This window comes from Microtus oregoni, unplaced genomic scaffold (assembly GCF_018167655.1).
Source record: "Microtus oregoni isolate MIOR12 unplaced genomic scaffold, Mior012 000017F_ref0000208, whole genome shotgun sequence".
Classification (NCBI taxonomy): Eukaryota; Metazoa; Chordata; class Mammalia; order Rodentia; family Cricetidae; genus Microtus; species Microtus oregoni.
The window spans coordinates 30,162,205-30,175,433 of NW_024543076.1; the positions used below are offsets into that span (position 1 = coordinate 30,162,205).

The 13,229-nt window shown below is 46.6% G+C and overlaps 1 protein-coding gene across 2 annotated transcripts in view; it reads left to right on the forward strand.

Annotated features, from left to right (window-relative positions):
* Sulf1 (sulfatase 1) overlaps positions 1–13,229 on the forward strand; it is a 159,755-nt gene that overhangs the window by 131,900 nt on the left and 14,626 nt on the right. For both annotated transcript variants that reach the window (XM_041667814.1, XM_041667815.1), the window contains 5 exons: positions 5,508–5,724; positions 8,486–8,738; positions 10,540–10,636; positions 11,615–11,709; positions 12,022–12,087. In XM_041667814.1, coding sequence (XP_041523748.1) covers positions 5,508–5,724; positions 8,486–8,738; positions 10,540–10,636; positions 11,615–11,709; positions 12,022–12,087 — 728 coding nt within the window. The remainder of the gene's footprint in view (positions 1–5,507; positions 5,725–8,485; positions 8,739–10,539; positions 10,637–11,614; positions 11,710–12,021; positions 12,088–13,229) is intronic.

Below are 13,229 nucleotides of genomic sequence, written 5' to 3' on the forward strand. Positions count from 1 at the left end.
TGGGGGAGGAAGATCACACTTGAGTCCAAGATATTCTGGGGGTACGTATTACTTTGAAGAGACACCATGATCACAGCAACTCTTATAAAGGAAAATATGTAATTGGTTACGAGGTTCAGTCCATTATCATCATGGTGGGACATGGCAGCGTGCAGGCAGACATGGTGCTGGAGAGGAGCTGAGAGTTCCTCATCTTGCACAGACAGCAGGAAGTGAGCTGAGACACTAGGTGGTATCTTGAGCATATATGAAACCTCCACACTTCCTCCAGTAAGCCCATGCCTACAAATCCACACCTCCTAAGAGTGCCACCCACTATGGGCTATGGGGGTCAATTTCATTCAAGCCACCACAATGAGGTACACATTAAAGCCTGGTCTTTTAAGAATATACATGAGCCAGTGAGAGGGCACAATGAGTGAAAGTACTTGCTGCCCTGCCTGACAACCTGGGCTGTCTTAGAAACCCATGTGAAAGAAGGGGACCATTAACTCCTGTAAATTATCCTCTGACTTCCACACAAGTTCTACGGCATGTGTATACATACATACACACACACACTTTAAACTAAAAATAAAAAAGTCATAGCCATTAAATAAGAATAGTTGGGAAGTGGTGGCACAAGCTTTAATCCCAGGAGGCAGAGGCAGGTGGATCTCTGTGCGTTCGAGGCCATCCTAGCCTACAAGAGCTAGTTCTAAGACAGGCTCCAAAGCTACAGAGAAACCCTGTCTTGAAAACAAAAAAAAAAAAAAAACAAAAAAAAAAGCTGCTATATTCCAGAATTTATAGCCAGAGAATCAGTTGTCCAGTGACTAGGTACACACTTTTAAAAAGCAACTTCTATAGCACTGGCCTAGGTTCACGTACCACATCTTCTCTTTAGAACCCAAAGCTCTCAATAATTTTTAGAACACATCTTTAGGACTAAGACAGTGAGGTATTGTTTTACCAGATGCAGACAGAGTCTAGAAGAAAACCGAGGTTCTGTTGTTTGCTCAAAGTCCTAGGGGTTTTCAGATGCCCCACCCAATAGTTCTGTCTATTAAAGATGGCTGCTGTGTTTCAAGTTCACATCACCTCCACCTCTATTAGGAATAACACATTGGAATGCAGGAAAAAGCTGTGATAACTCCAGCATTCACTGAGTGGAGCGCCTTCACAGGGAGGCTGTTTCTGGGCTGTGCGTTTCCACTAATACTCCTGCCCCACCCAACTCTCTGGCATGTAGCCTTGATCAGGACTCCTGAGAACTAAGAAGCGGATTCTGTGGAACTCCCAGCTTCTCTAACATATAAGGCAGTGCTTTCTGTCAAACTCCTCTTATATGTAAATAAAACCTTTCCTAAGCCCAGGACAGGCTATCAGTAACATTTCCTGCTTTGGAGAAGGAGCAGGGGCAACACATTGGGTAAGTTGTAAGGATTGCAGGAGGAAATTCATGTAACCACCTCCTAGCTTCAAGCAAGCATTCAGCAGTGTTGATGGTAAAGAATGAAAATGTTTCAAAAGGCACGGGACGTTTTTCTCACTTGGCTCCATTCTGTGAGTCTTAGCTACAAGTGGTATTCTTGGGTCCTGTGCACTGACTCTGCCTTCTTCACTGGTGCTGTTTACACACAGGCAGGCGGAAACAGTCAAAGGCCTGCACACATGACTACCCAACTCAGCGATTCTCCACCGAGAGAACTTTGGGGGACCACTTGGGAACATGACACATGTTCCTTGTCCCTAACTCAAAGTCAGGGTTGTTGGGGAGGCTAAAACAACTGAAAAGATTTCACAAATAATTTCGACCATTGAACAGCTTGCAGTTTTAATTTCAGAACAGTCTTTTGAAAAGCTCTCTGCCTCTGTTTCTACCTATGTATAAATTCACCCGGGGAAGCCGCCATGCTAACAGCAGCCGCTTCAAGGCTTCATTGCACAGTCATAAGAACTGTCATGGTAAGAGGCACGGAAGTGGTGGTTCTGTTTCATTGAAATTCCTAGTATTCGTGCCTTGAGATTGCCTGAGCCTCCAGCTAATTACACTACGCAGAGGGGTCTGTGGCTTCTTCCTTCCAGGGAAAGCTAATTGACACTTTTGTCAAGAGCTATTGCCTTATCTAACTGTGTGTGTGGATGCAAGTCTTTGCTGTGGGGTGTGTCCACCTGCGTGTGTGGAAGTGTGTACTCATGCACAAGCATTTGACACATGCAGATATGTGTGTGTGTTTGGTCTTGTGTGGATCATTGTCTGCTCCAGAGATAGTGCCAGACACCAGGATTCTTAAACAGACGCCTCCGGAAGGCACTCCCGTTCCTTTTTCACAGGAAATCCACGAGGAATTTGGCTGATGGCAAAATGGGTTAGATTCCAAACAGGCGGTCACTGGAAATTCTACACACACCTTTGCTTCCTACAAGAATCTACTTGTACTATCAGCTCCTCTGAGCTGAAAAGAAAAAAGAAAAGGTGGGAAACCTCTTGTGTGCTGTGGCCAAGAACATTAGAAAGCTTGCACCATAGCCTTTCGGTCCAGCAGGAACTATTTGGCCATGCATGGTGGTACAAACTGGCAGCCCCCATTACAGGAGGCTGAGGCGGAAGCATCCCCTGAGCCCAGGAGCTGAGACCAAGCTTTGGAAGTGATTGCTGTTTGTACCAGAAAGGGTGTGAATTGGGACCTTGGTTTGTAGGAACAGAATCATCTGCCCCGTTTTTCTGTGTGGCCGATGCTGGAGAACTATTCAGAGTCACATTTGGTTGTGAAGGGTGTCACTGCCCACTCCTTCTGCTTCTGCAGGCCTCAGATATTGCAAATGCTGGCTGTGGATGTTATCCAGGTGGATGGCTGCATCGTAAGCCATTTAGGTTTAAGACAGAAACAGACATATACAGACACACCGAATCACCACCCCCAAATCTTCAAACTCTGAAATGTCTTGGCAGTACTCATCAACAAGAATCCTGTATGATGTACAGTTATTTCCTAGCGAAGATGTCTTTCAGCTTCTGAAAACTTCTTTTGGGTCTCTCAGAACTTTTAGGGGGTCTCTCACAGAACTTCTTTTGGGTCTCTCTCTTTTTCTCTCTGTCTTGCACACATACAACACTTTCCCAAGTTCCATGTTGTCTCCTCTGAGTGCCATAGAATCCTGCCTGGAAACTGGTGGGTTCGCCTTAGTTGGAGTAGACTCTGAAGCTAAAACTCAGCTGTTTGCCCACTCACTGGGGAGGGAGTTAGGCAACCTGGTTGCTTTTAAACAGAGCACACATCCTGACTCAGAAACGACAGTTCGCAGTTTTTGTCCTTCCGGAATCATTTTTGAGACAATTGTGTCTGCGCAGTTTTAGGTGCATTTTTCCCTTGCACACAATATTTGTGCCCTTCACAAAGACTCAAGCACCTGAGCTAATGAAACTTCCGTACTCTTCTTCTGCTTCCCCCATGGATTCCAGCTACAAACAGGTCCTTGAACGATGCATTAAAGTCACTTAGGACTTGTTGCAGGTGCCAGTATCCAGTCAAAGTGCGGACTCACTCGTGTGACTTGGCTCCTTTGGACCCAAACAAATTGATTTTATAATTTTCCTATGGTTGTGTGTTTGAGACAGAGTCTTACAATCCAGGCTGCCCCTAAACAGCAATCCTCCTGCCTCTGCTTCTTGAGTGCTGAGATTACAGGCGTCAGTCATTGGTTGATTTATTTGAGGGTGTGTATTGTACCTCTGTGAGTTTATGTGCACTACCCTTGTGCCTGGTGCTCAGGGAGCACAGGGAGTGTTGGATTCCCTGGAAGTAGAGTTACAGGTGGAAGTGTGCTGCCTGATGTGGGTGCTGGAAACTGAACCTGGGCCTCCAGAAGAGCAGAAAGGACTAAGTCACAGAGTCATCTCTCCAACCCCCATGTTTTAAGTTAAACCTTCGGCAGCTTAGTTCTTAACATTGTTGTCGTTTGTGTTGCCTTTCCGTGGCTTACTTGGTAGGTAGTTGCATTCTCTTAGACGACCTCTTTTCTGGGTGGAGATATTGAACCTTCGAAGCATTTCCAGGCACGCGCTGAAAGAAGACAAACCTAATATGGCTGGATTATGATCATCTGGCAACCCCAGGAGTACCAAGGGCTAAAGTGGAACCATGGAGTGAGCTCTAGATACTTGGGGTCCAGCTCTAAAAATTAAACATATACCAAAGACAAGCAATTCCCTTGAGGGAAAGCGAATGTGACTGCAAGGCCCTTGTCACTGTGGAGGTTTAGGTACCATTTTAGACACATTTCATTTATCTGCTAACAAACCCCATCAAGTCCCTTGGCCAAACTTTACCTTTCGCACATTAAAAGTTTTGCTTCTGAGACCCCTCCCGAAGGTATTGCCTTACCAGAGACGTGTGGGAGATACAGGATCCCCATAGATGGAGCTAGAGTGGGGGGCCTTTTTAGACATTTGGCATTATACGTGGCATTATACGTGACACAGCCGGCATGCTTCTCTAGAGCACAAGTAGATGGCACGGGCCACCAATCAGAAACACAGAATCGCACCCAGGCAGTGCTTGTTTGTGGGAGGGAGAGAAGGATACGTTTAACCCTACTGGTGCCCACCCCTACTCACTCCGTTAACAGATCAACTGCAGATAAAGGCCAGGATTCTCCCTGCTAACCAATGAGTATTTTAGGGCTTTCACGTGGAGTGGAGCTCCTGAGGAGTCTCCCAGAGTGAGGAGATGGCACTTCAGAAGCCTGAACCTGCAGCGGAGGCCCCATAGCCCTGTACAAAAACAGGAGCTAGGAGCCCCACTGTGACCTCCCGGCTGCGTTTTTTTTTTTCCTGGGAAAGTGGGCTCCATCCTCCTGGGGGGTGCGCTGAATGCTGTGGGAGCGACTTCCTGCTTGCGTTTTCTGGGAAGGTGGACTCCTTCCCCCTGGGGTGCGCCGCATGCTGTGGGCGAGCAGGATTTGTAGAATAAGGAAAACCAAAAGAAAGAGTGCCGAGTTTGCCCAGGTCTGGGATACCCCGCGTCGGCTCTGCCTGTAATGGCCTCAAACTAAATTCCTTTCTGTGTTCCTCTCGTGCCACTCTGCCCAGGATCGCTTTAGAAACCCAGAGGCAGAGAACAAAAGCAGCAAGTTTGTTTTTCCAGAACAAATGGGGCGGATTCAGGTCCTGGCGGAAACAGCCCTGACAGCTGGCTCTGTGTCTTGGGACACTAAGGGCTTTAACGTGCTCCATTCAAGACTGTTTAGTCTGGGTGCGGAGGATTCATTTATCAGCGTTCAGCTCTAGTGTCACTGAGACAGTTCTGATTTCCAGTGATTTCATTATCATCTGTATGCGCCTGCCCCGAAAGAAATGGGACTGAGAGCAGAGTTACTGCGGGGTCACTTAAAAGCGTGTCCCTTTTCATTCATACCCCTTAATGGTGTTGCGAGGGAGGGAGGGGGAAAATCCCTAGTGCTAGAGTACTTAATAAATACCACCTGGCTCAGCATCGCCAACTGCTTCCCGCTGGCTTTTGCAGAAATGGCAATGCATTGAGGATACGTCTGGCAAGCTTCGAATCCACAAGTGTAAGGGACCCAGCGACCTGCTCACCGTCCGTCAGAGCACGCGCAACCTCTACTCTCGCGGCTTGCACGACAAAGACAAAGAGTGCCATTGTAGGGAGTCTGGTTATCGATCCAGCAGAAGCCAGAGAAAGAATCAAAGGCAGTTCCTGAGGAACCAAGGAACACCAAGTAAGCTATACCTCGTGGCAGGCGCAAGCGCTATTGAGACCCTCCCACTCCCGGCGCGACTTAGATATTATTACTGGTAGGCTAGATTTCAGAATAAAAGCAAAATCATTGTTCTGTTTAAAGTAGGGTAGTAAAGATGGGTTAGAAATTTTACTTTGCAAATATTTTCACTTAGTAGAATGAAATCCCCTCAGGCCTCAGAGCGGCAGGAATGAAAGAAGGAATTGCAGTGGATATTCTGCCAGACCAGGGTGGGTGGCTTAGGTCTGTTTTATTTACTGAACCTTCATGGTAATGCCCTGATATGTCTGTCTGCCTTAAGATGCTTTAAAAGTTAAACTTCAGGTATCAGTTCATGTGTGTTTGAACCTGAGAAGAAAAGACAGGAGTAGTTTTTAAAGGCATATTTTTCATGTTTTAGACTGTATTTGTACCTTTAAATGTTGTCAAACTGCTGACAATCTCTATCCTAAAAACTCTCAGGTAGCTGATTGACACGTGAGGTTATAGATTTACAGAAAAACAAAAACAAACCGGGCAGCCATCCATTGAAGTGTGTGAGTTTAGTGCCACCTAGTGGCATGTGTGAGAAGGACTCATCTCTGTGGTGACTTTTCTGTTAGGAAAGTTAACTTTAAACCTGTGTCAAAGAGTTGGACACAAATCGTTCAAGAAAATCATAGGATATTTTGTGCTGAACAAAATGGACTTTAGGATCACAAATACCTTATTTGTATCCAAATTTGACTATTATTCACTTCCACAATTTTTTTCTTTGCCCCACAAATTCTTAAAGAGGTTCATAACCAAAAAAGTTCAGAACCACTGAGTTGGCCAGCGGTGGTGGTGCACACCATTTGAGTTCGAGGCCAGCTTGATCTACAAAACGAGTACCAGAACAGTCAAGGCTACATGGAGAAACCCTGTCTCGAAACCCTCCCCCAAAACCCCACCGAGTTATGGGTTTGTCTTTCTTCCTGGAAGGAGCCTGATCATATTCAAACTACACAAGAAAATCATCGCCAACACAGCCACCCTGACCCAAATGTCTCACTTAGTAACAGGGGCACTCTTCCCTTCCAGAAAGTTCTCACTGTGTGGAATCTCGTGTGACCTAGAACAGGAGTGGGTTTCCTCTTTCCCTGACATGATGGCTATGGAAGTCATCCTCTGTCGTGGGGGTCACGTCTTCATCTGGGTACCAAGGGAGCAGTCTCCCCTGGAGGAGGCTGACAATTCCCATTGCTCCATCTCTTGAAAGTCATCCTCTGTCATGGGGGTCACCTCTTCATCTGGGTACCAAGGGAGCAGTCTCCCCTGGAGGAGGCTGACAATTCCCATTGCTCCATCTCTTGAAAGTCATCCTCTGTCATGGGGGTCACCCCTTCATCTGGGTACCAAGGGAGCAGTCTCCCCTGGAGGAGGCTGACAATTCCCATTGCTCCATCTCTTGAAAGTCATCCTCTGTCATGGGGGTCACCTCTTCATCTGGGTACCAAGGGAGCAGTCTCCCCTGGAGGAGGCTGACAATTCCCATTGCTCCATCTCTTGAAAGTCATCCTCTGTCATGGGGGTCACCTCTTCATCTGGGTACCAAGGGAGCAGTCTCCCCTGGAGGAGGCTGACAATTCCCATTGCTCCATCTCTTGAAAGTCATCCTCTGTCATGGGGGTCACCTCTTCATCTGGGTACCAAGGGAGCAGTCTCCCCTGGAGGAGGCTGACAATTCCCATTGCTCCATCTCTTGAAAGTCATCCTCTGTCATGGGGGTCACCCCTTCATCTGGGTACCAAGGGAGCAGTCTCCCCTGGAGGAGGCTGACAATTCCCATTGCTCCATCTCTTGAAAGTCATCCTCTGTCATGGGGGTCACCTCTTCACCTGGGTACCAAGGGAGCAGTCTCCCCTGGAGGAGGCTGACAATTCCCATTGCTCCATCTCCGCCAGGCTTCTCAGGTGTAAACAAAGGTCAGAGCTTACACGCTAAATCTCTCCTCCAGGACCCAGTGGGCACGAGGTGTACCGTCCCATGGTCCGGATGCACGATGCCCCTTACTCATCACCGTGTGTGTTTAAACATTACCTGGCCTATGCAAGCATTTGCAGATTTACTATTTTTAGAGCATCCCCCTGTATTTGTGTAAACACGAGGTGTTGAGGGCATTCGTCCACTCGAAAAGGCAGCCCAAGGCAGTGGTGAGATGTAAGCTCACACCGCACATCCCGGCTCTGGAGCCCAGGGAAAGGCAAGCAAAACTCAGAGCTTCAGTTCCCTCTTCTGAAACCGTGGCTGATCGCACCAATTCATGTTTGGTGTCTCATGAGTTCTTTCATGTAAGGAACACTATGACAATATCGCGTTTCAAGATTATGGATTCAAGATAGATCTACAGTATCCTAAGAACAATTAAAGCTAAGGGAAAGCTTGTCATTATAAATAATAAACGGGGAACATACAGTTCTTCGTTAACTGCCATAGCATAGCATAGAGCCATTCATGTTGAAAACTAGATGTGAAACCACATAGCCTGCGATTGACAGGGGAAGGGCCTGAGGCCATAGCAGTGTGATGTCTGTCACAGGACACACCCAGTAGAGAGCCTGCTTTTGCCCCGTGGTTTCAGGAGCTATCCCAAGGTACCAAGGTACCAATGAAGCTGATACTGGCTGTCCCTCTCTAAGACCCCAAGGCGACGGATGATATTGTTTTCTCTGCCACGCACACCAGCTCATCTGCATTGTGGCTTTTCCTCTCATTCCAGAATATAAGCCCAGGTTTGTGCACACGCGGCAGACTCGGTCCCTGTCTGTCGAATTTGAAGGCGAAATATACGACATAAATCTGGAAGAAGAAGAACTGCAAGTGTTACCCCCTAGGAGCATTGCTAAGCGCCACGATGAGGGCCACCAGCGGCTGGGAGGCCCTCAGGCTGCTGCTGGTGACATCAGGAATGAGATGCTGGCCGATAGCAACGACGCGGTGGGGCTGCCCACCACTGTCCGTGTGACACACAAGTGAGTCGGCTTCTGTAGTTCCCAGGGTGGAGGTCAGCGTTACCTCACACCCCATACAGTCACCATGTGGGCTTGGCGGAAGGTAGCTAACACTCAGCAATGCCCAAAGGCTTGTCTGCACAACAAGAGGCACAGGGAAGCAGGGAGAAGCTGGAACCAGCAGCAACCTCCATATGTTCTTTGGGTTCTGTTTCGTATTTAGCTAATTGGCCAGGAACCCAGTCAGAGCAAGTCTCCCATATTTTAACTTAGCGGTTAAGTTTCTATCCCCAAGTTGTTACCTACAGAAGTGTCTGGAAATCGTTGGAAACAATTCTAGGGACTGCTGGGGACTGTTTCATGCTCCATGGTCCCCCCTGACTTAGAGCATTGCAGAATCCAGCCTCAGAACTGAATACACCTTGAAGAAAGACAATGGGTCACAAAGAAACTTCTAGAAAATGGTTGTGGGCTAGGAATGGGTATGTAAGACACAGAAAAACCTGACCTGCCTCACAAGAGCAGACAGAAAGGATTGGAAGTCCTACCGACAAGAAACAAACACTATTTCCATAACTTTAAATTTATTAGATCTTCATTTTATCCCCAATGCCATCACCATGGAGTACCAGTTGACCCCAAATTTAGATTTGTTAGAATCACACCCCCATGTCCACCCAGTTCTATCCCTGAATTGTTACTTTGTTTCAAAACTTAATGGTATGTGGGACTAGGGACCTAGCTCAGCTGAGAGAATGTTTACCTAGTTGGCAACAATCCCTAGATTTGGGGCTGGAGAGCTGGCTCATAGCATAAGAACACTTGGCTGCTCTTCTGGAAGACCCAGGTATGGCTCCCAGCACCACATAGATAATCACAACTGTCTGTAACCCCAGTGTCAGGGGATCCAACACCCATTCTGGCTTCCACAGATGCTACATGTCCCTGGTCAATGGGTGTGCATAAAGAAAAAACACCTCTACACACAAACTACAATGGTAAAATAAGCCCTGGGATCTGGAGTTGATCACACACTATATAAACTAGGCATCCGGGAGTACACCTAGGATCCCAGCCCTCAGGAATTCAGCAGGATCAGAAGTTCAAGTCCAACCTGGGATACATGAAACTGTCTTAAGAGTGACCTAGTTGTGCAATGGTGGTGCACGCCTTTAATCCCAGCACTCATGAGGCAGAGGCAGGTGGATCTCTGTGAGTTCGAGGCCCAGCTAGTTCCAGGACAGGCTCCAAAGCTGCAGAGACTATGTCTCAAAAATTTAGAGAGAGAGAGAGAGAAAGAGAGAGAGGACCCTAAATGGAGAAGCTGAGGGTCTAGTTCACCTCAGTGTAAAATGCTTGTCCAGCCAGAGACCCAGGTTAGAGCCTTAGAATGGCAAAACAGGAAAAGGAAAATATCAGAGTGTAAGTGGAAATACTTGAGGTAAGGCAAAATAATGGAATAATATGTTTCTTCCAAGAAGTCATTTTGCATTTGTGACTGAAAATCCACACACACACACACACACACACACACACACTTTAAAAGCTTGAGTTGGAGAGTGGAGTTTATTCAAGGGATGATGAATATGAAAAGCAGCGACAAGGTGTTCTGGGGGATGACCTAGTCACAAGCAGTGACCCTACCCCTCATCCAGCCACTGGCCAAGATGCATTCTCCTTTACCCTTGGGTAGAATCAGTTCTAAGCTTGGTGCTTGTATCTATACGAAGAGGTTGAAAGGTATTGAGTTCTCTTTGCTAGCTCTGGTGTTTCCTGATACTAGACCATAAGTCTGTTTCTCTTGGTCCTGTTTGGTTTTCAGATGCTTCATCCTTTCAAATGATACAATCCATTGTGAGAGAGAGCTGTACCAGTCGGCCAGAGCGTGGAAGGACCATAAGGCCTACATCGACAAAGAGGTCAGTGTTGGGCTGGGATAGAGCTCAGTGAGAGAGAGCTTGATAGTTGTAAATAAGGACCTTAGTTCTAGCCCAGCACCACAAGCATGCGAAAACACAGAAAGTGGTCCACGTGGCCGTGTGCTCAGAAAGCGATCCGGGTGGCCGTGTGCTCAGAAAGCCATGCGCGTGGCCGTGTGCTCAGAAAGCGATCCACATGGCCGTGTACTCAGAAAGCGATCCGCATGGCCGTGTGCTCAGAAAGCCATCTGCGCGGCCGTGTGCTCAGAAAGCGTTCCGCGTGGCCGTGTGCTCAGTCTAACTCTCTTGTGCCAGGGTGACCCACATGGCTCTGTGCTCAGCTGCCCAGCTGCTGTAAAGGATAAACATTTCGTGTGTACCCATCCTCCTTTTCGTAATTGCCTGAAAACTGGGAAATCCTTAGCAAAGTCCTCACCCAAATTCCTTTCATGAGCACAGTGCTTTAGTATTTTCCCACGAGTGATCACACAGATATTGAGTATATGCTGTAATCTAGAGGACACTAAATAAAATTGTGGCCTCTGTCTTTTGGCATTCTAAGTATTCATTTGTATGATAACTTGTTTATATTATTTAGAATTTCAATTGAATTTCAATGAAATTAAAAAATCAAAGCTCTTGTAAAAACTATTTTATATTAAAAAAAAAAAAACTGGAAAATCCACCAAGGTATTTATCTTCCTCTAGTTACATAGCAATAGCCCTACTGAAAGCAAGCATGGGAAAAACAGGGATGAACACAATAGTCTTTTGGATATTTTTGAGAAAAATATTCAGTTATGAAGAGGTATCTATTAGTGTTTCTGTGGCACACTGATTGGGGTGTAGGTGGGATATAAATGTGTTCTCTGACTCGCTCTTCCCAGCTGGTCTCTGGAACAGCAAAGAAGGTGGACTATTTTTTGTTAAGAAAAATCCTGATCTTAGAAGGGAATTGTGTGAATGTGTGTTTTCCAGATTGAAGTTCTGCAAGATAAAATTAAGAATTTAAGAGAAGTGAGGGGACACCTAAAGAAAAGGAAGCCGGAGGAATGTAGCTGCGGTAAGCAGAGGTGAGCACACATCCCAGGGTCACTTCACTTCCCGACACCAACGAGCCAGGGGTAGCTGGAGGCCAACTTCTCTTTCTTAATGCCATACATGAATCCATCGCCATAAGGCATATTGTTCTCATCCACTTAATGTGTGTGTGTGTGTGTGTGTGTGTGTGTGTGTGTATGTGTGATGAGCCATTTAATCAAATGAAGGGAGATATAGATAGAAATAGATATAGATATAGATATAGATATAGATATAGATATAGATATAGATATAGATATAGATAGATGAGAGACTGACTGACTTTTTAATCTTCTGGCCTGCAGCTATTACAACAAGGAGAAAGGTGTGAAAAGGCAAGAGAAGTTAAAAAACCATCTTCACCCTTTCAAGTGAGTAACTCCGCGAAGTGAGTAACTCCGCGTTTGTGGTGTTTGCCAGGAGTCAGGGACTGTCCACAGTGACTGGAGGGACCCCTGTGTTCCACAGGGACTTCTCCTCCATGCCTGGTCCTCTGTGGGGATCGATGGAGAGTAACAGACCCTGAACTAAATTAGGCTGTTTAGCAGAGTAGCCGCAACAGTGCTGACCTCTCGGAATGTAAGGAAGCATGCGGACATTAAAGCGATAGCAAAAGTTGTATGTGGAAGAGCATTTGTGTTTGAGTACCAACAAACTTTAAACTATGTGGGAAAACAAATCACCTGCCAAGGCTCAGGGAAGTCAAAAGAGTGGACGAGTTAGAAGAGGACGAGGAGCGCCGTAAAATAGTGTTCTTGGACCGGGGCTTTGCTATTGGTCTCCTGAACTCAGTAGCAGTGATTACAGGCATGTGATCAAGCCAACCACAGTGCTGGCATGGGTGAGGGCGGAGCTCATGAGGCCCACCCCTGAGGAGCGATTGGCAGTTGATAGCCCCTGGAGGAGGGAGAATCGTTCTTCTGTAGGGGTGTGGTCACTGGTGGGTTGTCCATGCTCCAGTAGATGGCCCCCACCCCTGCACATATGGGCAGCAGTAATTAACCTCAGTGACTTGAAGAAAGGAAGGAGAGAGGGAGGGAGGGAGAGAGATGGAGTTGGGAAGAGGATGCATAGAGGGAGATGTGGCGGGGGCAAGCAGGAGGTGGATATAATCATATCTAATATACATGGATAGAATTTAGAATTCCAAAAAATAAATATTTTAAAGAAGAAACATGATAAAATATTTATTTTAAAAACGTATCATATATAATTTGCCCAATGGTTTTTAATCCACTTATTGTATGCTGTCCCATCCAAACTAACAATTCAATGACTCTGTGGCTGCCTGACAGGTACAGAGCTCCCAGGAGATCATATCATTGTCCATGGGTTGTCATGCACTGACTCATGCCAACAATTATCTCCATCAATGCCTCAGAACAAGTAACTGTCAGGCTTACTAAAGTTACGGGAGAACTGTCACTCAGTGAGTTTGCCTCCTTGACACCGGCTATCTTTGAAGCTGTCTATGAGAACCAGAGGTCACCTGAGGTCGTGTTCCACGTACACT